General features: G+C 44.6%; 1 protein-coding gene across 4 annotated transcripts in view; it reads left to right on the forward strand.

Annotated features, from left to right (window-relative positions):
* Positions 1 to 4,462: 4,462 nt before the first annotated feature.
* The window catches only part of PLA2G7 (phospholipase A2 group VII), a 48,106-nt gene continuing 25,302 nt past the window's right edge, over positions 4,463 to 27,266 (forward strand). Inside the window, exons 1-2 of one of the 4 annotated variants that reach the window (XM_027601936.1) lie at positions 4,463 to 4,732; positions 25,193 to 25,332. In XM_027601936.1, the coding sequence (XP_027457737.1) occupies positions 25,224 to 25,332 (109 nt within the window). In that variant the 5' untranslated portion in view covers positions 4,463 to 4,732; positions 25,193 to 25,223. Of the gene's footprint in view, positions 4,733 to 19,696; positions 20,944 to 25,189; positions 25,333 to 27,266 lie in introns of those variants that run through there. The other 3 variants (XM_027601934.1, XM_027601935.2, XM_027601937.1) reach the window with 3 other exon arrangements.

The following is a 27,266-nucleotide window of genomic DNA, read 5'->3' on the forward strand; positions in this document are numbered from 1 at the left end:
CGATGGCTAATCCCATGCATTCTCAACATTTTCACTTCCAAATAAATGACTTGTGCCCAGAGACTGAGACGGAGCTTCAGACCTGCATGACCAACGGCCCAGGAGATGACTCCACCCAAAGGTGCTAGCTCCCTGTAGGGGAAGAAAGTCTCATTTTGTAGTGTTTGTGGTTTCTGGGGCATGAAGCCCTCCCTCTGTGTGATTTCAAGATATCAGTGTGAAGTCACTGAATACAGAGCTGGAAAGAAATGTGCACAGACAGCTGCTGAGCGGGAATAAGATCAAATCCACCCACCACTTGGGCAAGTGGCAAAGGCTCTCAAACATTTTTTTGACATATGGGAGAAAATACATTCTATGTCAGTTACCTATGTATGTATACAGTGAAAGCAAAGTTTCTGTGAAACAACATTTAACCTTATCACATGTGAAATACTTTAAAATCTGTCATGTTCCATTTCATTAAAAAATATTTGTCTTGGGGGGGGTGCCTGGGTGGCTCAGGTCTTGATCTCAGGGCTGTGAGTTTAAGCCCATGGAGCCTACTTAACAATAAAAAATATTTTGTCTCAACTCACCAAGTACACTTAATAGGCCCTTAATGGTTCATGACTCCCAATTTAAAAACATCAGCCTCAGGTCTTTCAGTCTCAATGTATACAGACTTGTGTTTATTATCTCACTTTTACAATCTGTTCCTTTTCCCAAGTTTCCTTTCTCAGTTAATGGCTCCATCACCTACCTGGTTTCCCCAGCTAGAGATCTCAAGGCCATTTTGGACTCATCCCTCTACTGTCTCCTTCACCCCTTGCTGATATCGCTTAGGTAGATCTTCCTATCTCAGTTCCCACTGTCACTATCCTGGTTTATACTATCACCTTTCACCCCATAGCCTCCTAATTCATCCCCTGTTTTCAGTTTCTCCAATCTCGATGCATCTTTTTTTAGTAGAAAACTGTCTTCCACAAACCAGTAATGCTACTGCTCAGCTTACAAATGTTGATGGTTCCTCATTGCCCCAGGACATTTTTCATTCATTTAGAAAACATTTTTTTGGGGGGGGGCAACTACTGTGTGCTAGGCTCCATATTGGATGCAGGGGAATAAAAATGACATTAGACCCTGTCATTAAGGAGCTCACAGTCCAAACCCCATTGCGTTACTCAGAAGACTCTGTTGGTAGTGCCAACTCACCTTGTCATCCTTCCCTTCTGTGCCATCCTATCTATGAGGCTTGCCAATTGCTGAATGTCAAGTTCCCAAGGAATATTGCTCACTTTTAGGCCCTGTGCCTTTGCTTATGTAATTCCACATTCTATCCCAGCACGCCACACGCTTTTGCTCTCTTTCTACTTCTCTTCTACTCATTTCTACTCATTCACAAAAGTCTTGGCGAAGCCTTCCTTTTCACACATTCTTATTCTTGAAAAGTTTTAAATACTTAGTCACTGTAATCATGCACATACTTCAAATAGTTAAATTGTTCTGAAGGACAAAAACATAAAAACCAGGCCCTCCCACCTCAGCCCACCCCAACCCCACTCCAATTCCCCAAAGATAATCACTCTTAACAGTGTTTCTTGTTGGACTTCTGGTGATCTCCATGTGTTTCCAAAATAATATGCTGTACTATTATTTCTTGGTGTATCATCTTAGGCACTATCTAATTTCTAGTAGGAGAGTGAGCATTTAGCTCACAAACACACTGGCCCTATCTTTTCTCTTCCCTGAGCCTTCTGATAGAATTACATCTGTATACTCAGGCTCCCTGCTGCTCTCTCCACAGCAGAGTTACTACGCAGCTAGAACTTTACTTCTGTCCTACCAACTGTAAACAGTATCCCTTGACTCTCAGTTTTCTAAAATGAGACCTTTAGTAACCCAACCTTCTGTCCACCCTGCTTCCCACTTCTTTCTCCTTCTACCTACCCACCTTTACTTTTACATTTAAAAAATTAATCATATCTCCATTCTCTTGTATAATCATAGTTAATTCTACTTTGGCTTGTTTATAAGGTGATTCTAAAAGCTGAAAACCTATAAGCAATGTTCCCACTATGAAATTACGTGAATGTTGTTCCTTATAGTCTAGTAGAGTTCTGATTATACTTTCTTCTCTGGGCCATTCAGAGAAGTATATTCTTGGACTTCTGATTTAAATGTCGTCTCTGTGTTTAGATACCACCCAATAGTCCAAAATCAATCTATTGTAAGCTGTGTCACACTAGTAGTATGCCTTTTCTGGACATTTCCTCCCTTGGAGCTCCTATTTTTAATTTTTTTAATTTTAAATTTAATTAACTTAATGTTTTACTTTTTTCCTTTGCATCCATCACCATCTAAGAGCCCCAGGGGTTTCCAAGTTCCTAATCAAAATTTCAGTTTTATTGAATCCCATTTTCTCCTCCAGTTTATTATTTTCATCAGGATAGGTTGGCTTCCAGACTAAGCCTAGCTGTCATCTTGGAATTCCCTTGCTCTGCTCATCTGTGTTGGAGCCTCTTCTCCTTGGATCCTGTGCAGCGAGGATAGTTTTGACTTCTACCCTTTCCAGGGACGGTTAATAACTCACTTTTCTGAATTTTTGCAGTCCTGTGTCTACCTAATGAGATAGCACTCTGTGTTGTGATTTCCTTAGCCGTCAGGTCAGAGTTTGAAATAGTAACTGACATACATTGGCCCTTAATAAATACTATTTGAAAATACTCTTAAACACATTATTACTATTTAATCCAATATCTTGATTGAAGGGAGAGTCATCAGTTTTGCTTATATTAAAGAAGTATATAAGCACTGTTATGTTGATGAGAAATAGGAGTAAGACATAAGAAATGGCTCAACAAAGAATCAACTTATAAAAACAAGTACACAATTTTTTTCCCTTTACTACATAATATTAAAACAAAATCCATATCAGACCCACTTTTTAATCTGTATGTCCGTGAAAACTTGCCATTCTTTTGGAACGTGAGGCCCATTCCTTATTAATTTCACCGGCCTGGGTTGCCAGATAAAATAAAGGATGCCTAATTAAATTTGAACTTCAGATAAGCAATGAAGGATTATTAGTATAAGTATGTCCCATATATTGCATGGAATATACTTACACATACTTATATATAAGGTTTTTTAGCTTTTTGTTGTTTATCTGAAATTCAATTTTAACGGATATCCTGTATTTTTATTTGCTAAATCTGGCCACCCTACACTGGATATTTTCTCAGGGCACTAACCTGCTGTCATCAACCAACCACTGTCATCCCAGCAGAGAATCTGGTCTGATTTTGATGGGGAAAGCACAGAGCTGGCATTGAAAGAAACACAATATATCATACCTGCCTTCCAGACCTGCTTTCAAAGTCCACCACCTTTATAGCTGTGGCGCTGAGTCTCCAGCTTCTTCATCTGGTCTTAAGGTCAAAAGGATAAGGTCCTTAGAGCTCTCTTAAGTAGGGCAAAATGTACCCTTTTGTATTAATATTAATATTAATATTACATTAATATCACAGGAGGTTAGCCCAGGAAGTATAGGAAAATGTCATTAAGCCGATACAATTTTATTTAAATTTTCATCTATGGTTAGGTTTAAATAAGTCACCGCTTCTTTAAAAACACTGATATTAGGTAAGAGTGTGAATGTGTCTCAGGTGCCCGCTCTATCCTAGCATTTCAGCCTCTGACTGATGTATTTTGATTAGCTCCATTTTCCTGATGAGGAAACTGAGAAGCTGAGGAGATTTAAAAAACAAAACAAAACAAAAAACTGGCCCAAGTCATGCCACTAAGTGTGAGAAATGAGCTATAATCCATGCCTTACTATAGAGTCCTCAGAATAAAAATAAAATAAATTTCATCCGCAGTTCCGTCACCTCACCAAAACCCAAAAATCACTATTTAAAAAAATACAGAACTTTCATAAGGTCGCCCATGAATTTCCAACTATTTTCCCGGAGTCTCTAAATGAAGCTTTAAATGAGTACGTTTTAGTTAGAAGGTGGACGGAGGAGAAAGCATTGGAAAACGAAGGAGGGAATTTCAGTTAAACCCCAAGTAACTGGATTAAACCGAGTTATGAGATTGCCCCTTCTTCCAGCATTTCGCGTCAGAAATGCCCTTCTGATTGCCCTCCCCTGTAGCTCCACGCAGAAATGAAACTGAGCCAGCGGCAGGCCTTCCAGGCCCGGGCCCAGCGCACGTATTTCCGAGTCGGGGGTCTAGCGCACAGGGCACGGAATTGAGGAATGGGCACGGTCTTTCAGATTACACATGGAAGCAGAGTAACTCGAAAGTTGGTAGGCCAGACCAGGTTGGCTCGATGTCGAGTGAAGCAGGGAGCAGATCTGATCAGAATGAAGTCTGAGAAGAGAAATCGGGCGGCACAGCCCCCGCCCTCTGCACGTTTGGGTCCACCCCGGGGCTTGTTAAGTTAACCGGAGGGTGCGGGTGGCGGGACCCCGGGCCCGGGGAAGGTGCTGGGTGCGCCTGAGCGCGCTGGCGTCCCAAGTGCCTCTGCCTTTGGGAGGCCGGTGGCCACACGCTCCTCCCCGTCCCTCCTCCCGCCGCTCCGGGGCGGACCGAGGGCCAAGCCGACGCGCAGCCCACCCACCGGCCGCGCGCCCGCGGTGACTGAGGCTGCCAGAGGCCCCCAGCGCTGGCGGCGAGGAGCAGTCGGGCTCGGCGCGCTCCGGTCCGGGGGCCCTGGTTCCGGCGAGCAGCTCACCGCAGCACCCGGGTGAGGAGGGAGCGCGGGGCGAGGCGGGAGGCCGCGGAGGTGCGGGGCGCGAGGCCGCGGAGGTGCGGGGCGCGAGGCCGCGGAGGTGCGGGGCCCGATGGGCTCGGGCTGGACCCGCGCGGCGCGGGAGGACGGCGATCCCGGAGCAGACAAGGCCACGGGCGTGGGGGACTGGGGGTGGGGGGCAGGAACCGCACCATCTCCTGCCGGGGGCCGACTCGCTGTCCCTTCCCCCTCGCGACAGCGCTGGGATCTTTACGGGGAGGGTGACGGAATTCGAACCCAGTTCTCTCAAACCCTTCCCGGAGGAGGCAACCCTAACCTAAGAATTCGGTGCCGAGAGGGAATCAGGGGAACAGGGAACACGGGGAGATTTCTCATCTCTAGATCCCCGCTGGGACAAAACAAACAAAGGAACACCTCTCTTTGCGGAGTATTGCGTTTTCCCGGAGCCCAGTTCAGAGTAGCTGCTGTAGGACCAGAACTGTAAGAACAAAGCACTACCTCTGTTGTGCTCGCTTGCTCCGCACATCCCGGAGCTCCCCCACCGCGCCTCAGATAAGATCATGCCTGCTCTATCCTGAGTAAAGGGGAAGCTTGCTTATAAAAAGTCAAAGTCCATAGTCTCATTGTTCATCTCTCCATGAGAGACTATAGACTCTGAGAAACAAACAGGGTTTTAGGGGGGATGGGTTAGCCCTGTGATGGGTATTAAGGAGGGCACGTACTGCATGGAGCACTGGGTGTTATACGAAAACAATGGATCATGTAACACCACATCAAAAACTAATGGTGTACTGTATGGTGACTAACATAACATAATAAAATTTTTTTTTAAATGGAAAAAAAATAAAAGCGGATAAAGAAAAAAATTAAAAAATTAAAAGTCAAACAAAATCAGGTGCAGAGAACACTGTCTTCCCCATCACGGTCTGTAGAAGTTTCTAGCTCCCCAAACGAAAAGGTCAGGCTTGCATTCAGGCCTGTGGTTCTTGGGGTTGCTGCAGAGGTGATGAGGAAGGGAGAGGTGTGGGGGGCTCCTTAAGGGGAGCTTGCCGGGTTTTTTTGAAGGACACAGGAGCTCAGGTTTAGGAGAGATTTGTGTGAACAAATCAGGCTTGTGCAAATTACCTTTGACCCAAGTGAGAATCCTGAGCTGGGAGACTGGTATGTTAAGTAGGAGCTGGAAAGTGTATCCCTTAAAGTGTTGACAATCCCAAAAGGCTCAGGACCAGATCGTGGGCTCCTATGCAACTCAGGGACCAGGGTATTAAGTATTGACCACCACAGGGCATGGGTGAGCTGCCAGCACCCCAGCAGATTTCCTCACAGAGGGAATTCTGGTGGTCCCCTAGAAGCTGGTGAGAGAACCCACCTCCTTGGCATTTCCCAGCTTGCACTCATTGCCGGTGGGCCCAGAGGGTTCCTTCCCTTGCCCAGACATTCCTGCAGGAGTTGCTGCTGTGGACGGCATGGTGATGCTTTTCATGGAACTGGGCCGTTTGTACTCAAGGCTGACACCGGGAGTTGTGAGGGATATTAATTTGGTTCAGCCACTCATTTTACAGTTGGAAAATCCCTTCGGAAATCCCTTTATAAGGGCTTGCCCAGCACCCCAGGGCTTTCCCGAAAACAGACCCCTCCCTGGGCAGCTGGTTTCTAATTTCCTCTCCATTGGATGTCTGTGCCCTTTGAACTTCAGTAGTGAGGAATATGCAGTGAGGTTTCCCCCGCTAATACAATTTACCATCCTGTTTGAGACTCTCATCATAGAGCAGTAAGGAAAGTGCTAACTAGGTACCTGAGCAGGCGTGGGACCCCTTAGGAATGTCAGCTGGAGTTTAGGAATCTGTACTCCTTTCAGTGACACCCCAGAAAACGGGCATTTCCTGGAAAGGAAGGTGATCATCAGGTTGTTTATACCTTGGTTCATCTTAAGCCTCATCTGATAATTGGCTTGACTGACCTCTTGAGACATTGAGAAATTTCCATGAAAGTGAAGCATTGAAGAGAAAGTATTGAGTGAAGGGCACCTGAAGGGGAACATCCCCTTCCAAAATCACATTGTCCCAAGATTTCACCTGAAGGGGAACATCCCCTTCTAAAATCACATTGTCCCAGGATTCTGAGGAATCTCTATATTTTAAAGGAATGCGCAGCAGATTCTTACTGCCTCTTTCTATGAAGCCAGGCACCTGTCATGTGCCTTCACTGTCACTTGCTCCATTTTTACAGGTATGACTCATAACACACTAATAGAAACAGTCTAATATACATAGGCTTATAGTTAAAAAAACAAACAAAAAACAACTTTGCAGTTGAGGAGAAAGAAAAAGCCTGCTATTAAGGACCAATACTGATTGGATTAAATGGGCTAGTTGATTCCTAGAGCAAGTTTTTTGTTCATTCCTTCTTTGGCTTCAAGAGATATTTATTGAGCACCTACTATGTGCCTGGCACTGAGTACAGAGCACTGAGTACGACAGATATGGTCTCTGTCCTTATGGAGTTCACATTCTCAAGTCGAGGGGTGAGCAAGGTAAATTCAGATACTACTAGATGTTTTTAGAGAAAAGGAAACAGAATGCTGTGGTAGAGTACTGTGATGTGTGTGTGCGTGCGTGCGTGTGTGTGTGTGTGTGTGTGTGAGAGAGAGAGAGAGAGATGGACAGGTGGGAGGGGCCCCGGCTTCTTAGATTGGGTTTTATTTTATTTTTTTAGATTTATTTATTTATTTATTTGAAAGAGAGAGAGCAAGCAGGGGAAGGAGCAGAGAGGGAGAGGGACAAGCAGACTCCGCACCGAGCCGTGGAGTCTGACATGGGCTCAGTCTCAGGACTCCAAGATCATGACCTGAGCCAAAACCAAGAGTTAGACGCTTTAATCAACTGAGCCACCCAGATGCCCCCTTAGATTGGGTTTTAAGGAGAGATTTTTCTTTTCCTTTCTTTTCTTTTAGGATTTTATTTATTTATTTGAGAGTGAGAGAGAGAGAGCAAGAGTGGGGAGGAGGGGCACAGGGAGAAGGAGAAGCAGACCCCCCGCTGAGCAGGGAGCCCAGACGCTGGGCTCGATCCCAGGACCCTGAGATCAGAACCTGAACTGAAGGCAGACGTTTAACCCACTGAGCCACCCAGGTGCCCTCTAAGGCGAGATTTTTCTGAGAGATGACCTTGAGACGAGCCCCCAGAATACTGACAGATTGTTCTGGTGCAGGGACCCACAATCACGCAGTCCTGACAACAAGCTCAGTGTGTTCCGCGCATAGTCGGAGGGCAGTGCGGCTGGAGGAGTGAGGTTGAGGGCCGGGGGCCAGGTAATGCAGAGCCTCGTAGGCTGAGGTACACCATCGGGACTTGAAGTGCAGTGGGAAGCCAAAAGCAGAGGCGTGATGTGATTCACATTGTCTCAGAGGTTACTGTGGGTGCAGTGTGAAGAGCGGCTCATAGGAGAAGAAGAGCAGTAAGGAGACCTGCTCCAGGTTTATTATGGTGACCCAGCAGACCGTGGTAGCAGTAGGTGGGCAGAAGCTGTTTCAGGAGGTCGAGTGGGAAGTTCTTTTATGCTTCTCTCTCACATTTCCCATCTACCTAGAGACGATGACTTTGTTACATCTGGTCCACTTCTTTCGTAAAAATAAGTAAGCTAGTGATTACACTCTTGAAGGTAACATAAGACTTCATTACTATTATTTGCGAATGATGTGTGACTTTGAATTTCCTGTGCTTCATTTTCAAAAAATTTACCATAAAATTCTTTTGACTTTTTTATTCTTTACAATAAATTATGTGTCTTGTACATAAAACGTATTTCGATCTGTTCAGAAGGTTGATACATCTTAACTGTTACCCACAAAACACAGCATCCTAGAATGGAGTGAAACTAATTCTACAATACTAGCTGGCTTACTTTGGGAAGTTAAACGTGATTAGATAGAACCCCAAATAGAAGATTTGAGTCTGGAAACTGGAATAAAAATTCAAAAGAAAGTTAACATGCTTGCCTTTGTCCTGGATACGGCTGTGTGCAGATATCTGAGTGCAAAGATCTGTTGATAATTGAAAAGCGATACGTGGCAGCAGAATTTCAGGAGAGGGCTGTGAACCAGAGTTGAATAGGATTGTTTCCCTTAGTGAAGCACTCTCTCTCACAGGGGACTCTTGAACTTTCTCTGGTTGATCACTGACGAAATTTTAGAAGGCCAGGGAAGAGTTTTGAAGTTGTTTACCAACGAGGGTAGGGATGACCTTCGCAGGAACAGGACAACTAACTGCCACAGTGAGGCAACCCTATTTCTCCTTCCTGCCTCCTTTTGACCTGCAGCTTACTAAGAGATGTGTCCCTTTGGAAGAAAATTAGAGGTCCTTCCTCATTTACACGGTGTGCGGTGGAGGATTCTGCTCTTGGTGACTTGATGGACTCCTGGTTATCTTCTCCATTAATGATTTATCGGCCAGAGCACCTGATTTCAGCTTGAAGTGGCTCGTCTGGTGAATCAAATTGCAGACAAAATATGACAGGGACTGTGGGATTTGGAAAGTCCCTTAGGGTTGGGAGTGGTTGGGGCACCTTTAAGGGAGAAGTTATCATTTCTCCTAGAGGTGCCTAATTATTCTGTTTGATTTATGTAATGTTTTAAACTGTTGAATTAGCTGCTATCCTTTAGGAATCAGGAGATTTTACATAGAAATATGATTTTCCAGCTTTTCTTGAAAAAAATCTAGCAATATTAAAAATCAGGAGATTTTGCATAGAAATATGATTTTCCAGATTTTCTTGGAAAAAAAAACCTGGTAATATGGAGCTCTCAACCCTACACACACACACACACACACACACACACACACACACACACACACACACACACTACGTGGCAGCATCAACTGGAACAGGATGGTGGTGTTCCTTTTCAGATGGTCTCCTTTGCCACAGTCCCCACCACTGTTTTGTCTGTCACTCACGTCCGGTTTAGCTCATTTGAGTTACCAGGCTGGCCCTCACAGGCTTCTGATCTTAAACCTCAGGTTTAGGGCTACCTAGTCCTGCCTGTCCATCCCCCTTCTACCTGTATCCAGTGCAGGAATCTCTTTTTCAGGATCCTTGCAGGGAGTCCCCAGAACTGGACTTAAACTCCTCCTCTGCTCAATAGGATAATTGTCGAAAAGCTCCTGCTACCGAGTCCTACAGTCTGGGTTCACATTCGCGTCCTTTTTCTGTAGAACTGTAGTGGTCCTCCCCAGAGCCAACACCCCTGGTGCCTTGAGCAACTCCTCATATGACTCTGTTGCCTTGTTCCCCCATCAGTCTGTTATTGTTCAGTGGTTGTCCCTTTGAATAAACTTTCAGTTGTGAAAGCCCTTACAACCTGACCAGTTCAGTGAGATGTGGTTTCACTGGTGTGGAATGTACAGGTAGGCTCCCAGGATGACAGCAAACTGCCCAGTGGTCTTAGGTAACTTTTAACATTTACGGCCTACACGATACAGGACGCCAAATGTTTGGAAACGGGATGCAGATGAGTTTCTATTTCCAAAATGGGAGTAGAATCGATTAATTTTATTTTATTTGCAGCTGTTAAGGACTTAGGCTTATCGGTGTCTGTTTCATTCAATTACTCCCACAACAGGGAACTGCTTCTTATTTTGCTTTTTTGACCCTATCTCTTTTCTTAGGCTGTGAAATGATTACACAAGAGATGTAGCGACCATGCCTGAGATAAGAGGCTTCACACACTTTTGCAGAGGTCACTTGAGAGTTGGACATTTGAGATAATGTCCAGGTGAAGTTTTGGTTCTCTTAACTAATATGGGAGAGAGAAAATAATATGAATAGAGTAGGTACTATCTTTTCTCTTTCCATGTTTTGATATTAGCAAGTATGAGGCAAATTTGCAGATGCTTTTTTAAAAGGAGTCCTCTATCTTAGAAGAAGATGGAACCTTGGAGTCAGGCCACACACATGCATCCATCCCTTCCCCAACACACACACACCTCCGGCGCCCCTGGGAGGGGCCAATTAGCGGTGCTTGAACCCTTCTCATGACAGAGCACTCTCCCCACACTGTAAGGTATACATACCTTACATAAAGTGCCTCCCTAATGCCGGTTTCAGAATGAAATAAATATTTCTTCCATATTAAACGAGGATATAGTTTCTCCAGCCTCCCTTTAGACCAGGGTTCCTCAAGCTCAGCATTACTGACCTTTTGGGCCAGATATTTATGTTGTGGTGTCTGTCTTATGCACTGTAGGATGTCTCGCAGCATCCCTGGTCTCAGCCCCCCAGATGCCAGGAGCTGTCCCTTCCCAGGTGTGACAATCGAAAATGTCTCCAGACATTGCCTAATGTCTTTTGGGTGCCCCAGTTGAGATTTGCTTCCCTAGGATGAAGTTTAGCCTACTTCAGAATGAAGTAAATACTGTTTCCTTTATCAAAGAAGGTATAGTTGCTTAAAGATATTGCTGGTAGAAAAACATATGAGGTCGTCTACCTCTAATTATGAACAGAAGTTTTCGCTAGATCCAGAGCAGGGGAAGGAATGGGTATGTAAAGTTACAGAGATTTGCACTTTCATAATTACATCTTTCCATAATTTTTGAATATTTAAAGAATGAACATGTAACACTAATATAAAAGAACAACAAAATATACTGCAACTTAAAAAAAAAAAAGTAACACATTACTTAGAAATCAGGGCTGGAAAATTGACGGTTTCCTGCCTTCATCCTATTGTAAAATATCCAAAGCAGAAGATTTGTTCTCAGCTTTCATTCTGTAACTTTACATGCTCTTCTAGTTTTCTACTGCTGTTATAATGATTTATCACAAATTTATTGGTTTATTTTTTTTAAGATTTGTTTATTTTAGAGAGAGCGGTGGGAGGGGCTGAGGGAGAGGGAGAGAGAGAGAATCCTCAAGCCAACTCCTTGCTGAGCTCGGAGCCCAATCTGGGGCTCGATCCCAGGACCCTGGGATCATGTCCGAAATCAAGTCAGATGCCTAAATACCACCTAATCCAGGCACCTCACAAAGTTATTTGTTTAAAGCAACACAACTTTACTATCTTACAGTTCCATAGTTCAGAAATCTTAATACGACCTCACTGGGCTAAATCCTGGGAGCACCAGAAAGATGCCCCAAGACACAGTTTCTATAAAGGGCCCAGCATCTTTTTATTTTTTTTATTTTTTTTATTTTTATTTTTTATTTTTTAATAATCTCAACACCCAATGCGGGGCTCAGACATGCAACCCTGAGATCAAGAGTCACATGTTTTAGCGACTGAGCCAGCCAGGTGCCCCATAAAGTGCCCCGGGTCTTCTTAGCATTCATGGGCAACGTGAGATGGCAGGGGTGGTGGACCCTGAGAAATGTTCAACTTTATGGCCAGGGACCTGACTTTTCCACATGTCTCAGGGCTAAGACATGTTAGCTCTCTGAATATGATGGAGGAAATGCATGCCACCAGTTATGCTGTGAATTTGTACGCTGAGCAGTTTTAATAATGGTGATGGTGACAACAGCCAGCAAAGCTGCAGAAGGTCCAATCCAACCAGTTCTTCCATTGGACCTGCCCCTCCCCTACTTCCCTTCCCCTGCCCCAGTGGACCTGTTGGTTTGGTGTAGGTGGTCTCTGGCCACTTCACACAGGCACAGGTGCATGCTGGTGATGGGATGAAGGAGCCACAGGCCAGGAACATCACTGGGATTGGGCTCTTCATCTTGTCAGGCACATCCACACCTATGGCAGTGGCCATCCTGCTTGTGCGTTGCTGGGCTCCATAGAGACACCCAGAGAGCCTGGGGTGGGGTACTGCCCGGGGACATTAGTGTCCACTGTGCCAAACCCCAGGCTCTCGGCCATAGCTTGGCCCGACACCCGAGGACCACGCATGCCACGCGTGCCTGATCTCGCGTCACAGGACCCTCTGCGGCCACCCTCACTCCTTCCAAGTTTGAAGACCCTTGTGATTACATTGGCCCACCTGGATGATCCCAGATAATCTATTTTCAAGTCAGCTGATTAGCCACCTTAATTCTATCTATAACCTTGATTCCCCTTTGCCATGTAATGTTCTGGGGATTAAGATGTGGAGATTTGGGGAGGGGGGAATGTCATTATTCCGCAGGCCATATACTCCCATTGCAAAGTTCATCAGAAAGAATATGAGGAACAGAGTCCTGGTACTTGTGAAAGAGCCATTTCTTTTCTCTTTACCGAGAACAGGAGAGGTAAGGGACCGGCCCTAACCTCTTGCCAGGACTGGGTTTGACACAGATTTACTCATCAGCTCTTGACAGAAATTCTGGACTCAAGAGTGGACATTTTGCCTACTGTTTTGGTTTGTCTTTTGTTTCAAAAAGGGAAATCATACCTGATGAGAATTTACTAGTGACAGACAGGGGAACAAAGGGTTAGCAGAGGTCACAGTGTTATATAGAGATCTCAGCTGAGATTTGAAGTGCAAGGAGGAAACTGTGGCTTGAGGGATAGACATTAAGTACACAGAAGAAAAGACAGTATCAACTTTTTTATAAAGTAATCTCTACCCCCAGTGTGGGGCTTGAATTCAGGACCCTGAGATCAAGAGTCACATGCTCTACTGACTGAGGGCAGCCAGGTGCCCCCAGAAGGTATCAACTTTTAAATGTACTGAAACAGAATGTGTTCTCTGAACGCTCTTTAAAGGTCTTGTTGAGGGGCGCCTGGGTGGTTCAGTCCTTGGGCATCTGCCTTCAGCTCAGGTCATGATCCCGGGGTCCTGGGATCGAGCCCCGCATCGGGCTCCCTGCTCGGTGGGAAGCCTGCTTCTCCCTCTTCCACTCCCCCCTGCTTGTGTTCCCTCTCTCACTGTGTGTCTCTCTCTCAAGTAAATAAATAAAATCTTAAAAAAAATAAAGGTCTTGTTGATCTGCCAAGAGGATATTTTATCTAGTGGTCAAGGAGTCAAGATTGAAGAAAATGCTTTTTAGGTTTTATTATTTGAAAGAGTATTGATTTTTTTAAAGTAAATAATCTCATTGATTTAAAATATTGGAAAAGAGAAAAGGAAGGATTAAAAATTACCTTTCATTTCTAACTACAAACTCTTCAAAGAGGGTCAACTTTGTAAATATTTGCTATTTCTTTTATATATTTTGGGTCTTCCTGTTCTTACTGTTCCCCCTCCCCGCCCCCCGCCCACACACACACTCCTTCTTCATCTTTTATGTATCTGAGATCATGGAGAATCCTCTTTATTCTCTACGTAACATTTTACTTAATATTAAACATAAATACTCTTTATGGTCATACCAACTCTACTAAATATTCTTTTAAAATTATTTACTAGTAGTAAGGCAATATGTTTGGTTGTAAAAGAAAATGTGAAACATTATGGGAAAACCACCATAATTCTATCACCCTTATTATATTAATAGTCTTTTAGGGTGAATTTTTGCACAGCAAATTCTATAATCTTTTTTCAATTAAAATTGCACAGTAAACTGTTTCCTGAGTCATAATGAATTGTTTTGTAAATATCACATTAATAACTGAGTAAAGTCTCATGGGTGATATTCCCTTATTTGAGGGAGGTTCTGTAGGGTTTCCCCGTGTGTATGTGTGTGTTGGCTCTCATAAATAGAATCGGAACGAACACCAATAGTGCATTATATTTTTAGGGTTTTTCTTCCCTGTGAATATGGTTTTTTGTGTGTGCTGATCTTAGAAATGAAGTGAAAAGGCCAAAGGGTATGGACAATTTAAGGCTTGCCAGATTGCCTTCCAAAAGTCAGGGTACCTATTTATACCCCCACTAGAACTGCCGACTACACTTTGGTAAATTGCACAGGGTTGAAAAATACATCAGTCCCTGTCCCCCAGCTTTTTGTTTACCAGTCATTCATCTGTCTGGCCAGACAGGTCTTTCTCCATAAAAATGTTGTATCGGCTGGAGGTGTCAGTAATGAACCTTCAAACATTATGATTAGTAACATTTCTGTACAAAATGTTTCAGTGTCATTACCTTGGATTCTCCAGTTGTAAATGTCCCAAGTCAACAGTATACGTTTCTGGTCCCTAGTTTGCAAACGTAAATACAGTTCTAGCTAACTCAAATCCCGCGGTTGAGTAAAAGGTCCTTTTCTGTAGCAAGAGAACCATGGGAGTTCACAGACTCCTTATGAATTATCCCTCTGTGTTGGGATTCAGAGGCCTCCCTTAGTCATCCTCTCAGACATCTCAATGACCATCAGAAGTTCAAAGAAGCCAGTGTCTGAGAAAGCCAGGGACTTGCAGCCGTTGATTGTCGTCCTTTGTTCAGAAAAGCAAGAAGCACTATTTTCATTTTACTAATATGGGAAATGTTTGGTCATATTGGTCTAAAATGTGTAATACCTCCATAGAGGATTGGTGATCGCTTATAATAAAATCGCATGAAACAGCCAAACAGCTTTACCTGAGAAATCAAGCTAGAGAAATAGATTTGAAGCCACATGAATGTGTTGTGAAGGTACATAGGACTGTGAGACATTGGAAAAGGTGAAAGGTATTGGCCCTTTCCTACGAGCAGCTTCAATCTATTTGGGGAAAGAAGATGGACAAGATACTTCAGTGTTAAGAAGTGACACATAAATTAACCAACACGTAATGGTGTGGAGTGAGAGTGGTTTGGGGGTGCTGAGGAGACGCTGGGAGGAGTTACTATCAAGGAGATCAAGCCCCCTTGACTGAGGAGGAATGACGCCGGAGCCTGGGACTGGGAGCTGGTCGTAGAGAGGAGAGGGTGAGCTGTGGTCTGGAATTAAATCGAAGGCAGAGAGAAAGGCTTCGGAGGGAGCGTCATCCTGGTGTTTCTGTTTTCCTTAGAGAAGGAGCATTTACACCTTCAGTTGTAGGGGATAGGAGGGCGGCGTGAAGGAGAGTGCTTGCATTTAAGGAGCGAAGACTTTCACCTAATGGGGAGAGGTGAGCTAAGGAGTAAGGAAGGGGCTGCCCTGAAACCACTGGGACACAGGTAGACTAACGTGTGGCCCGGGGGGCACAGCTGTGTTCAGCGGCTGCACTAGGCTCTCGCCCGCTGTACTTTCCATCCCGTGTAAACCCCAGACGCACGCATGCACACGCATCTACACATGGCTGGGCTACAGACGGGCACACACAGCATTCTGCAGGGCTGAAGTCATTCCTTTGCTAGCTCAGCCCATGTTCGCTGGACACTTGCTGGAAGAAAAGCCTGCGGTGCTGGGTGCTGGGCGTGGCGGGAAATATCACTACCTGTGAGACAGACGTCCACACTCGGACGTACGGCTTGTAAGGGTCTCTGTGTTCTGCCCCCCTCCCCCGCCCTTGCCTCCAACTTCCTAACATCGACACCTCACTGATTCCCAGGCCTTCCCTTACAGTCTCCTGTGGGTGAAATTTCCTTCTCCCCATCAACCCAGGTCAGTCTGCTAAGGACCCTCCTCCTGTGAGCATCAGCTCCTGCGTGGCCACTCCTGGGAGGGCTTTCCACGCCTCCCAGCATCGCGCACCCCCTGGAATTGACCATCCTCTTTGTGTCTACACTGAACCCACTTTTATCAAAACATCTCAAACCCCAAGCTGCATTTAAAAAAAAATCCCTTGCTCTCTCCATGCCTCCTCAGCACTTAGCCAGAGCAGGGCGAAGACCTTAGAAGCTACAATGCTGCAAACACTACCCCGTCCCCGTCCTCCGTGTGTCATTCGAGACAAAAGAACATAAAACCTCTGGTGTATTTAGAGTAATTCATTTACAGATTTTTTGATTCAAATATTCTAAAGACATTTATTAGGACTGAAATGTCCTCCTAGCTTTGGAGTCCTTGCTGCACGGCTTCCCTTCAGAGGGTGTAGGATCCTTATTGTAGGAGCCAGCCATACACTTAGCACTCGGTGCTTGGCACACGGGTGGTGTTTAGTAAATGTTTGAAGGGATGGATGGGCCAGCGGATGGTCTGGTGTCTAGGCTGTCGTGATATGAGACATCGTGGGGGCAAAGTACACACCATTAAAGAGGAACAAGTATGTGGGCATGTCGGGGGAGGGGGGTGGGTGCTTCTGGCTGAGGAAACCATCCAGGGCATCAGGGCAGAAGACCCCCAACTAGATTACGGGGGGAATACGATGAGAAGCAAGTGTGGTGGTGCATGCATATCACAAGTTGAATACATTAACGAAGAATTTACATATCTTAGTAAACCTAAACCTATGCATAAGACAAAACCTCCATATGCTGTTAGATAAACCTACCTGCTTAGCAAGGGGGCTCATACTTATAGTTATTTCTCCTAAAATAGATGGCTTTCAACTCCGCTCTGAATTAAGCATGGAGTTTTGTCCCGTCTCCTAGATAAGGTAGCCCTCTCTCTGCCTGTACCCACTTGTTCTTTATGTAGCCCCCAGTGGTTCTCCACCAGGGGCAGCTCCAGCCACCAGGGGACATTTGGCAAAGTCTGGAGACATTTGTGTCTGTCACCACCCCAGGGGGAGGATGATGCTACTGGCTTCTGGTGCATAGGGTCCAGGGATGCTGCTAAGTATCAGGACAGTTCCCATGAGAAAGAATGAGCTAGTCCCACACGTCAGTGTGCAGAGGATGAGGAACACGGCGGTGGTGCGGGGGCCTGCACTACCCATGCTGTGTGGGCCACTCGGCAGGATAAACCTAAACCCACCAACTTTCAGGTCATGGGCTCTTTTCTTTCTCAGAATATACTCTCTAGAGTCTAGTATATTTTGCTCCCAATGGCTCTAAGCTGCTTCCTGGTGAAGAAGAGGAAAGGGACACACGCTAAGATTTGCATGTTTGGCGCTGTGCTAGCATGTTCCCTCACTCCATCAGCCTGATGACACAAGTAGCATTCATTCCGCTTCATCAGCTGGGAGAATGAGGTTTCAGAGGTGCAATGACTGGCCGAGTTGATCCTTCTGATTATAGACCCAGGCCTTTCCTCTTGCCCTTGTCCAGAGCTTGACGGGACCCCATGTTCTCCACAAGAGCCCAGGAGCACCTGCCCTCCAGCGTTGGGCTCGCTGCTGTTGTAAACCTGATGACCTAGTGACCAGGGGACAGGTATTTTGATCCCAGCTTGATGACTGATTTGCTGTGTGGGTCCAGGCAAGTTTTCTCCCCTTTGGGGCCCTCAGTTTCCCTGTACATAAAACAAGGGGATTAGATTAGTTAGTGTCTCATGGTTTCACCAGAACTGGACTAGGTTATGTTCATCTTTTTTCTTTCTTAATTATTTAACTTTTTGAGAGAGAGAGAGAGAGAGAGAGCATGAGCAGGAGGGGCAGTGGGAGAGGGAGAGAGAGAATCTGAAGCAGACTCCACGTGGGGCTCACTCTCAGGACCCTGAGATCATGACCTGAGCTGAAACTGAGAGTTGGACACTTAAGAGACTGAGCCATCCAGGCGCCCTATGTTTATCTTTACCTGGAGCACAAAACCAGGCACCCTTTGAAGCGTATTATTCTCTCTTGTTTGTCACCCCACACCTCAAACCTCCCTCTTCTCCCCATCCCCCAACACTCTGAAACTCTCTTAGAAGCCTAGCACCATGCCTGGCTCATGGATATTCATTTGAAATTATAATAGCCACAAACCACTGATTTTTTTTTTCAGAAAAAATACCTACCCCAGACCTTCAAAATGAAACGAAGCACACCTTTCTCCTAAAATTATTGCTCCAAAACAAAGCCTCAAATCCAATATTATCTCTGAATTGGGCCAAAAATCTGTAAGGGTCCAGCTTCTTTCTGACAGGAAGCCATTTGTTTAGATTTTGTTGCTCAAGTAAAGAGCTAGGGTTTTTCTTTTCTTTTTTTTTTTATCTTTTTTTATATCTTTCTTTATCTTTTTATATTTTTATCTTCTATATTTTTATATGTTTTTCTTTTATTTTCTTCCTACTCAAGCAATGCATGTTCCTTGTTGACAAGTTAGCAAAGTACATGTTATATAAAGAAAACTAGAACCACCTATAATCCTACCACTTAAATATAACCACTGAGAACATTCTAGCTTTATATTCATCTAGACTTTTTTTCTACTTGTGTATAAACATACATCTTTAAATGAAAACAAGAGCATATTATACTGATAGTTTCTACTCATATACCTCAAAGGGCTGGGCTTGTTGATCAAGCCTCCAAAACCTGCCAGTCATTGGAGTCAGCAAATCACTCCAAGCCTCAGTGTTCCTAACTGTAAGATGGAGGTAATAGTACCTGCCTAACTCTACTCCTTGTTGTGAGGACCAGCGATGACATTACACACACAGCTAGACAGCGCTAGCACATAGTAGGTGCTCAATGACAGTCATTTATACCTCATTTCACCTTTTTAGATTTCTTACCTAAATCAGGAATCAAGGTCTGAGTTATAGTCAAAATGTTTAACTTTAGGAGTTTAACTTCTTCTTTGTTTAACTTTAGGAGTTTCTGCTAAGGTTCAAGCAGACAAAAACCAAAGCCATCAAGCTGAGACGCTGGAAAAACCAATCTCTGAGTCTCTTCTCAGATGCCTATGATATGTTAATCAGGAACATTGGTCAATGTTTCCAGAAGCATGCTTCATCAAGTCCTCCTCCAGGTCCAAGGCGTTCTCATTCAGGTTTTTAGACAATGTAAAACTGATTGAAAATGCATTATCAAGATCCTCTTTCCTATTACTTCTACAGCTTTTTGTATAACATCACTAGTTTAATTTTAAAAGGGCTTCTTGTCCAGAATTGCCCGTTTCACTGTTAAATTTCCTGAAAGAGGACTGGGTTCTATTGTCCAAAACATAGAGGAAAAAAAAATTGTTTCAGAAAACAATAATTTTCCCATTTTTGTTTTTATTTTTTTAAAGATTTTATTTATTTGTAAGAGAGAGAGAGCACAAGCAGGGGGAGTGGCAGGCAGAGGGAGAAGCAGACTCCCCGCTGAGCAAGGAGCCTGTTGCTGGACTCGATCTCAGGACCCTGGGATCATGACCTGAGCCGAAGGCAGACGCTTAACCGACTGAGCCACCCAAGCGTCCCCCCATTTTTGTTTTTAATGATGAGCAGAAGTTGCATCTCCAGAAGAGAACTGTTTGCATCCCTGAAGTATTGTCTATTGCCTAGCTCTCTCAAACACAGAACTTACATCGCAACCTATACTCTGAATAATTCAGACTCCTAGTTTATAGACTATCTCTTCACTACAGTGCTGTAGAGTGCAGACTCGCTCACTCTTATCGGAAGCTTGATGGGCAGAGGGTGCTGGGGTAGCCAGGGTGGATTACTGCCCACAGGATCGGATTTGAAGGACTTTGAAGGGCCTTTTTTCCTCCAAAGGAAATATAAAATTTAGGAATTTTCCTAAAGGAAAATTTTCAGGGGCTTTGATAGGATGCCCCCAGGAGACCTTGGCTCAAAGAAAAAGGGCTGTTATTTGGAAGTTGATGAGGAAAGCCTCATGAGCACACCAGAACCTCTTAGCAGTTTGTCAGACTAGGGAGCTGTTACCTTGAGAAGCCAAGTAAGGAGCTGAAAGGAGGGACATTTCATAGTAAGTCTTGAGAAGCAGGTGGTAGAGGACAAGAGGTAACCCAGGCCTTTTGAGGGCCCTAGCAGGCTACAGAGGGGAAGAAGACCAGTGAATACAAAGTTCCCTGAGAAATATAGGAAAAATGCTAATTCTAACGCTTAGGGGTTGTTAGAGCCCTTAATAAAACTATAAGATCTATTCAGCAGAACGCCTATGGACAAAGGGGGTGATGATCAAGGATGCCTTTTCCTGTTCTTATCTCAAGGTCTTGATTGATGCACTAGCTTTTATTTCTTTAACATTTATTAAGCAACTACTTACCTAGGGGCAAGGCGTACTGGTAGCAATGCAAAATGAGTATGCTAACATTTGCCTTTAGCTACATGCGAAAACACTGTTTAATGTATATTAACCATTTGATCATATGGGTTACCATTATCCTCAGCCCCTTATTATGAGGAAATAAGGCACAGGGGATTCCATAGTTTGCAGGGGGTCACACTACTAGCGTCAAGGCAAGGATTCAGACCCAGGCAGTTGGGCTTTAGGCCCTGAAGCCCGCGTAAATGACCCCTACCCACTTCAGTGTCTGGAGAAGTCACACCTGGTGCGAAATCATCAGGGCCTGTTTCTGGGCTACCTGGGAGCCCACACCAAAAAGAAGATAGGATCCTTCCTCCTCATTCAAGAGGTATGTCCGAGTGCTTGCTATGTACTGGGCCCTTTGTTAAGTTATAATAATAAATGGCCTGTGGGATCAATCCCTGCCCTGGAGGAGCTCACAGGCTACTGGGTGAAGCAATTCTGTCCACAGAGCCCAGTAGCAGAGGCTGCAGAGTGCCCACATGGGGACCTGTACAGAGCACTGTCAGAGCGGAGGGGGTGGCCTTCTGTGTGGCTGGTGGCTCCCTGGCTTGACTCTGCCCAGACAAGAGCCTCTGCTGGCTGAGGTGGGAAGCACCTTCTTCTCTGGTGCCCTTGAGGAACCAGGCCCAGAGAAGGCCTCCTTTCTTGACTGTAGGGAAACTTTGGTGATGATTGTCCACTGCGTCGGACCCAGCTGTCTTGCCACCAGTGGGGGACAGTCTTGGCACAGCTTCCGCCGCCCCGCCCCGAGCACACCGGCCTGAGGCAGCAGTGGAAGGCAGTGCCTTCTGTGGCGTTCAGAAGGTGGAGGAAGGAGAGGGACCGCGTTTGGGTCCTTCTCTCACTCAGTATGCTGGGGTCAGAGGAAGAAGACCTGCCCTCCAGTCCTGCCCACAGATAGTGACTGTGTGACTTCAGCCTGGACCTGCAGCTTGGCTTTCACTGATCCTCTTCCCCCAAAATGAAAAATGCAGGGTGCTAAAATTTGTTTCTGAGTTATGTCCGCTACACCTTTATTCCCACTACATTTTGTAAAGACTCTGTTACAGCATTCATCATAATCGTTTCAAAGTCTCTCAACCCACTGGAATTTTGGACAGAAAAATCACATCGATTTTAAAAACGTTTTTAAAAAAAATTTAGAAATCTTTTTATCCCAAGCATAGACTGACACATTGGCGTTCCGAAAATTGAATAGGTGAATACATGAACAAATGAATGAATGAATGAGGCAGCCAATCATTAAATTATTTAGAGGGTTACTACTTTGAGGATGAGAGCAGACAGCACATATGATAGGCTGGTGAGTACAAATAGTACCCTCTGGGCACCTGGGCTCAGTTGGTAGAGCCTGCGACTCTTAATCTCGGGGTCGTGAGTTTGAGCCCCACACTGGGAGTAGAGTTTACGAAAATAAAAAAATAATAAATAAATAAATAAAAATAATAAACAAATAGTACTCTTTTTGTTCCATTGTAGCAGTTTCCAAATACTACATTCTGGGCGTGGCTGTGTTGGGATCCCTCAGGAACTAAAGCAGAGATGCTCAGACATGCCTAAAGATTCTGAATCAGTAGGCCTGGGGTGGGACTCAGGAATCTGTCAGTATGCTCTCTCTTTTTTTTTTCTTTTTGGGAATGTAAGCTGGAGCGGGGGGTGGGGGGTGGGGGCGCAGAGGGAGAGAGAGAATCTTAGGCAAGCTCCACGCCCAGCTTGGAGCCCAACTGGGCCTTGATCTCAAGACCCTGAGAACACAACCCGAGCCGAAATCAAGAGTGGGACACTTAACCAACTGAGCCACCCAGGCGCCCCAGGCAGTATGGACAAATGTTCCCCAAGAGCCACTGTAGCTTGCAATGGGTCAGGGTGGGAACTCAGTGTGCCATTTCACCTGCCCTTAAATCTGCCCTGCTTCAAGCTGAGGACCACAGGCTATGCCATTGGTACAGGTCTGGCAGGAAGCATGGGGAGGGCAGAGCACTCCAGTCTTGCTTGGAGGACTTGGGGAAGCCCTTCCAACAATTGGCTGTCTCTCACTCTTCCTGAGATCCTTAAAGCGAAGATGTCACGAACCCCAAGGAGCTGTGACCAAGCAAACTTCCTTTGGGTTAGTGTGATGTTTCTAAAAAATCTCTGTTGACCTCCCTGTGTGTTTCACTTTGCCTTCCTTTTTCCTCATCGTTGTCCCCGTGATTTTCCAAATGGCCAAATGACACTCTTTTTATTCAGTCATGGGCTGTGAGCACTACGGGTGGAATTCTCTCAAGCCCTCTGCTCATGTCCCTGTACATACTTTCTGTGGATGATGTTATATGATGAAAGACCCAGTTGTGACTGTCCATCAGCAGGAGAGTGCTGGAGGCTGGTGAGCAGATAGCCTGACTCTGGTTCAGCTTCTTCTGTTGGTTATTTGGGAAACTCAGTAGCTGTTTCTCTGGATTCAGACACAGTACTCTGCTGTTTCCAAGGGTTCTGGCATGTTGCTCCAAGTACAAATTAGGGCAAGAACAGTGAGACAGATGCTCATCTCTTCAGAGAAAAATTTCTAACTCTTTATTAAGTCATCTTTTCAATCCAGGACGTTCCTGAACACATGAGCATCATTAAAAGAATCGGGTTCATTAACTTCAGAAGATTATCATTTTAGGGTGAAGAAAAATCGGTGCCACCCAAAGTTGGTGTGTTGTGGTTAAAAGCAGGGACTCAGATATTCTGGGTTCAAGCTCTGCCTCCAGCCCTTGCTAGCTGTGTGAGGAGGACAAGTCAGTTAAATTCTCCTTGCCTCAATTTCCTCATCAATACAATGGGGATAATTAAACCTCCCTTACAGATTGTTTAGTGATGACCAAATAAGATAACCTGTTCCAGAAACTGAAAAATGCTGGGCACATATTAAGCCTTCAAATGTTGGCAACATTGCTATTTTATTTAGTGAACAAACTTTTTAAAAAAATATTTTATGGGGGCGCCTGGGTGGCTTAGTCGTTAAGCGTCTGCCTTCGGCTCAGATCATGATCCCAGGGTCCTGGGATCGAGCCCCGCATCGGGCTCCCTGCTCAGCGGGAAGCCTGCTTCCCCTCTCTCACTCCCCTTGCTTGTGTTCCCTCTCTCGCTGTCTCTCTCTGTGTCAAATAAATAAATAAAAATCTTTAAAATTTTTTTTATTTATTTATTGAGAGAAAGTGAGAGAGCAAGAACAAGGGGAGGGGCAGAGGGAGAGCGAAAGAATCTCAAGCAGACTCCGTGCTGCGTGCAGAGCCAGATTCGGGGCTCAATCTCACGACCCCGAGATCACAACCTGACCCGAAACCAAGAGTTGGGCACTTAACTGACTGAGCCACCCAGGTGCCCCAGTGAACAAACTTTTTTGAACAACTCCTAAGTGCCATTTTAAAATAAAAAGACAAATTATAGTGCCAGGTACTCATATGAAAAGACTCTAAACATACTATCAAATTAAAAGTATAACTTGAAGCACTGGAAACAAATTTTAAAACTCTTTTATATACGTATGTTTATATGTATGCATGTATATGTGTGTATGTATTCTATGTGCGTGTTCAAGCATAGAAATACATCTGGAAAAAATCCGTTAGCAAGTTATTATCAGTGAAGAGACAATGCAGTTTTTCAAAGGGAGAACTTCTAAAGGGTACAGGTGATACACCAATACAAGATAATTTTTGCTAATAAGATGTTAGCATAGCGCCCAATTGTAATATCATTTCTTAGTAGCATGAGTCTAGTATGCTGTTTGTGGGACTACAAATATTCATTCATGAAGTCTATAAACATTCATGCAACACCACTGCATTCTAGGCCCTCTGTTCAGCAGCGGCAACATACATAGGACCTGACCTCTGCCTTTGGGAAGGTTTCAGTATAGGAGGATTATAGAGATCCCCCAAAATAAAATGTCATCAGCACCAAAACAGTCATAGCTGCAGCAGTATGATCATTTCATAATTGTGATGGAAACATTTGCCAAAACTTACAGAGTGTTCACTAATGTGCTAGGCATGCTTATGGATATTATTATGATTGTGATCTATGATTGTTACAGTTACTATAGTTTGATGCTGTTCTTTTTTTTAAGGATTTATTTATTTATTTTGGGGAGACGGGGCAGGAGGGAGAGAGAACCTTAAGCAGACTCCGTGCTGAGCACAGAGCCCAGCGTGGGGCTTGTTCTCATGACCCTGAGATCCCAGCCTGAGGTGAAACCTAGAGTTGGACACTTAACCAACTGCACCATCCAGGCGCCCCTTGATGCTATTCTTTATAACCAAACCAGACTGCTGCAGAGTTAGAGAGTGAGTGACCAGAAACCTACTATGACTGCTAGAAGTGTTATTTCTATGCTCTACAAGCCAGCATTACCAAGGATTTTGCCACCCTGATGCCTTTCAAAAACCCAGTTCAGACAGTGCATGTTGCTTTGTTTCCAGGTGCTTTCTTCCCTTAATAATATATAAAGTCGTGTTGCTAGTACCTTAATCACACTGATATGTCAACCTATTTAAGTCCTCTTTATTGCATATTTTTTTTTCTTTTAATAACCTGCCTTGAAGAAGGTTAAGCTGAAACCACTGCTCAGCTTCCAAGATGTTGCCACCCAAACTGCATGCGCTTTTCTGCCTCTGCAGCTGCCTTGCATTGGTCCATCCTATTGACTGGCAAGACCTAAATCCTGCTGCCCATATTAGATCATCAGGTAAGAGGTCTCTTTGTTCAAGGGCTTGAGCAAATGACCCGTTGCCAGACTCCACGTGGCCCCAGAGCAGATGCATGTGTGGACTTCTAACCAAGTTTTATTACAAGGAGGCTCATGGAGACCTTGTGTTCTCCTGGGGTAGGGGACAGAGCCTCACTTGCTCCTCATTCCAACTGAAACTGAACAAAATCCTGTCTTCTTCAACATCATGACTGCAGGACAGAACCAAGGTGAGGCATTTTCAGACAAACTGGAAGCTCAGCTCGCAACCACCATGGAGAACTTCCTCAACCCGGCCCCTTAACTCTCTCGCCGCTGTAACCTGCGCCCACGCAGGTGCAGTGACACAACCCCCGGACGGACACAGCTCTGTCAGAGGCAACTGCAAAACCTGCTCCCATGGAGGGCGAAGGACAGGCAGTTGTCTTGATCAACAAGTATAGTCCTGGTTCGTACTGGGAGGAGATGTGAGAAAATGGCAAGTTAGGGTCTTGGGGCCCAGAGGGAAATAGTATTTTCGCTGTCATCACAGGAAGAGGTAGGGACAAGCTGAAGAGCTCCGGGTGAGAATGGACGTGCATCGCTTGCTCTCTCTTACCTTGTGGTGGGAGGGAAGGAGAGGAGGCGGAGGTTTAGTCAAGCCCAGAAGAGGTGGCCAGAGTGAGGCAGCCATCTCTAGACAAGTACATCTGCCATCACCAAGAAAGATCTTTACTGCAAAGAGATTGCTTCTGGAGCTTTGCGAATGCCTGCAAGTCCCAGAGTGTTGTGCTCTGTGCTCTTCTCTATCCAGCTTTCCCTCAGGTGAACCATGTAGGTGGCTTCTGAATGGTGTCACACTGTCTGTGGCCACACACCTGGTCACGCTGGATCTAGCTGTTCAGGTTAGATGGGTGACTCCTTATTGTAACATTTACAAAAGAGCTTTCATCACCTTGTGCCTGATAAATATTGCTCTACTTCATAGGGAAGTAAAAGCATCTGTAGGAAGGACTGTATGTTGTATCTACATTTGCGTAGGAGATGGCATAATATCTCACAGGTGCACTCATTCAACAACACTTATCAGGAAGCTGGGGCACCAGTGACTGAGACAGTGAGCTTGTGGACAAGCTCAAGGAGCTTCCAGCCTCATTAAATTAATTTTCCCAGTACCTTTTCCAAGGATTGGAAACAAGTAGCATCTTACATGATGAGCAGATTATCAGCGAGGAGACATTTACATCATGAACTTCTTGTTGGTACAGGGTGGGAATTTCAAAACATGTCTTATATCCCCCTCATATTTGAAAATCATTGGAAAACTGCCATTGGACTGGCAGAAACTTGGGGAAAGAGACACAACTTTATTCATCTTTGTAGCCCCAGCCTTGAGCCCAATGCCCCATTCTCAGTGCTCAAAAATGAATGCAAAAATATTTTGTAAATTATTAGAAATCATTTATTAAATAAAGTATTAAAGTAATAGATAATTGTTTATATTCATCTAGCCAAATGAATACATAGTAAATATGGTTATGCAGGCAAAGTAGAGGCTAGAGATATCCTTTTTGTGAGTGGAGGACATAAAGCTGTGTAAGAAAATGTCATGTTCCTGGCATATATACAATCTGTCTCAAAACCCAGGAGTGAATATCAGGAATACTTGACAAATGAACACCACCGGAAATGTGTAACAAGATACATAGCACTCAATGGGTTCTAATGTTCCTATTAAACTAAAGTTAAAGAAAAATAGGACGTGACATGTATAAGTTTTTTTTATGTGTAACAAATGAAGTAAAATATTTATTTTTTTACCTTTTTTTATTATGTTCAATTAGCCAACATATAGTACATCATTAGTTTTTGATGTAGTGTTCAATGGTTCATTAGTTGCATGTAACACAACAGTGCTCATCACAACACATGCCCTCCTCAATACCCATCACCCA

Source organism: Zalophus californianus, chromosome 7 (assembly GCF_009762305.2).
Source record: "Zalophus californianus isolate mZalCal1 chromosome 7, mZalCal1.pri.v2, whole genome shotgun sequence".
Taxonomy (NCBI): domain Eukaryota; kingdom Metazoa; phylum Chordata; class Mammalia; order Carnivora; family Otariidae; genus Zalophus; species Zalophus californianus.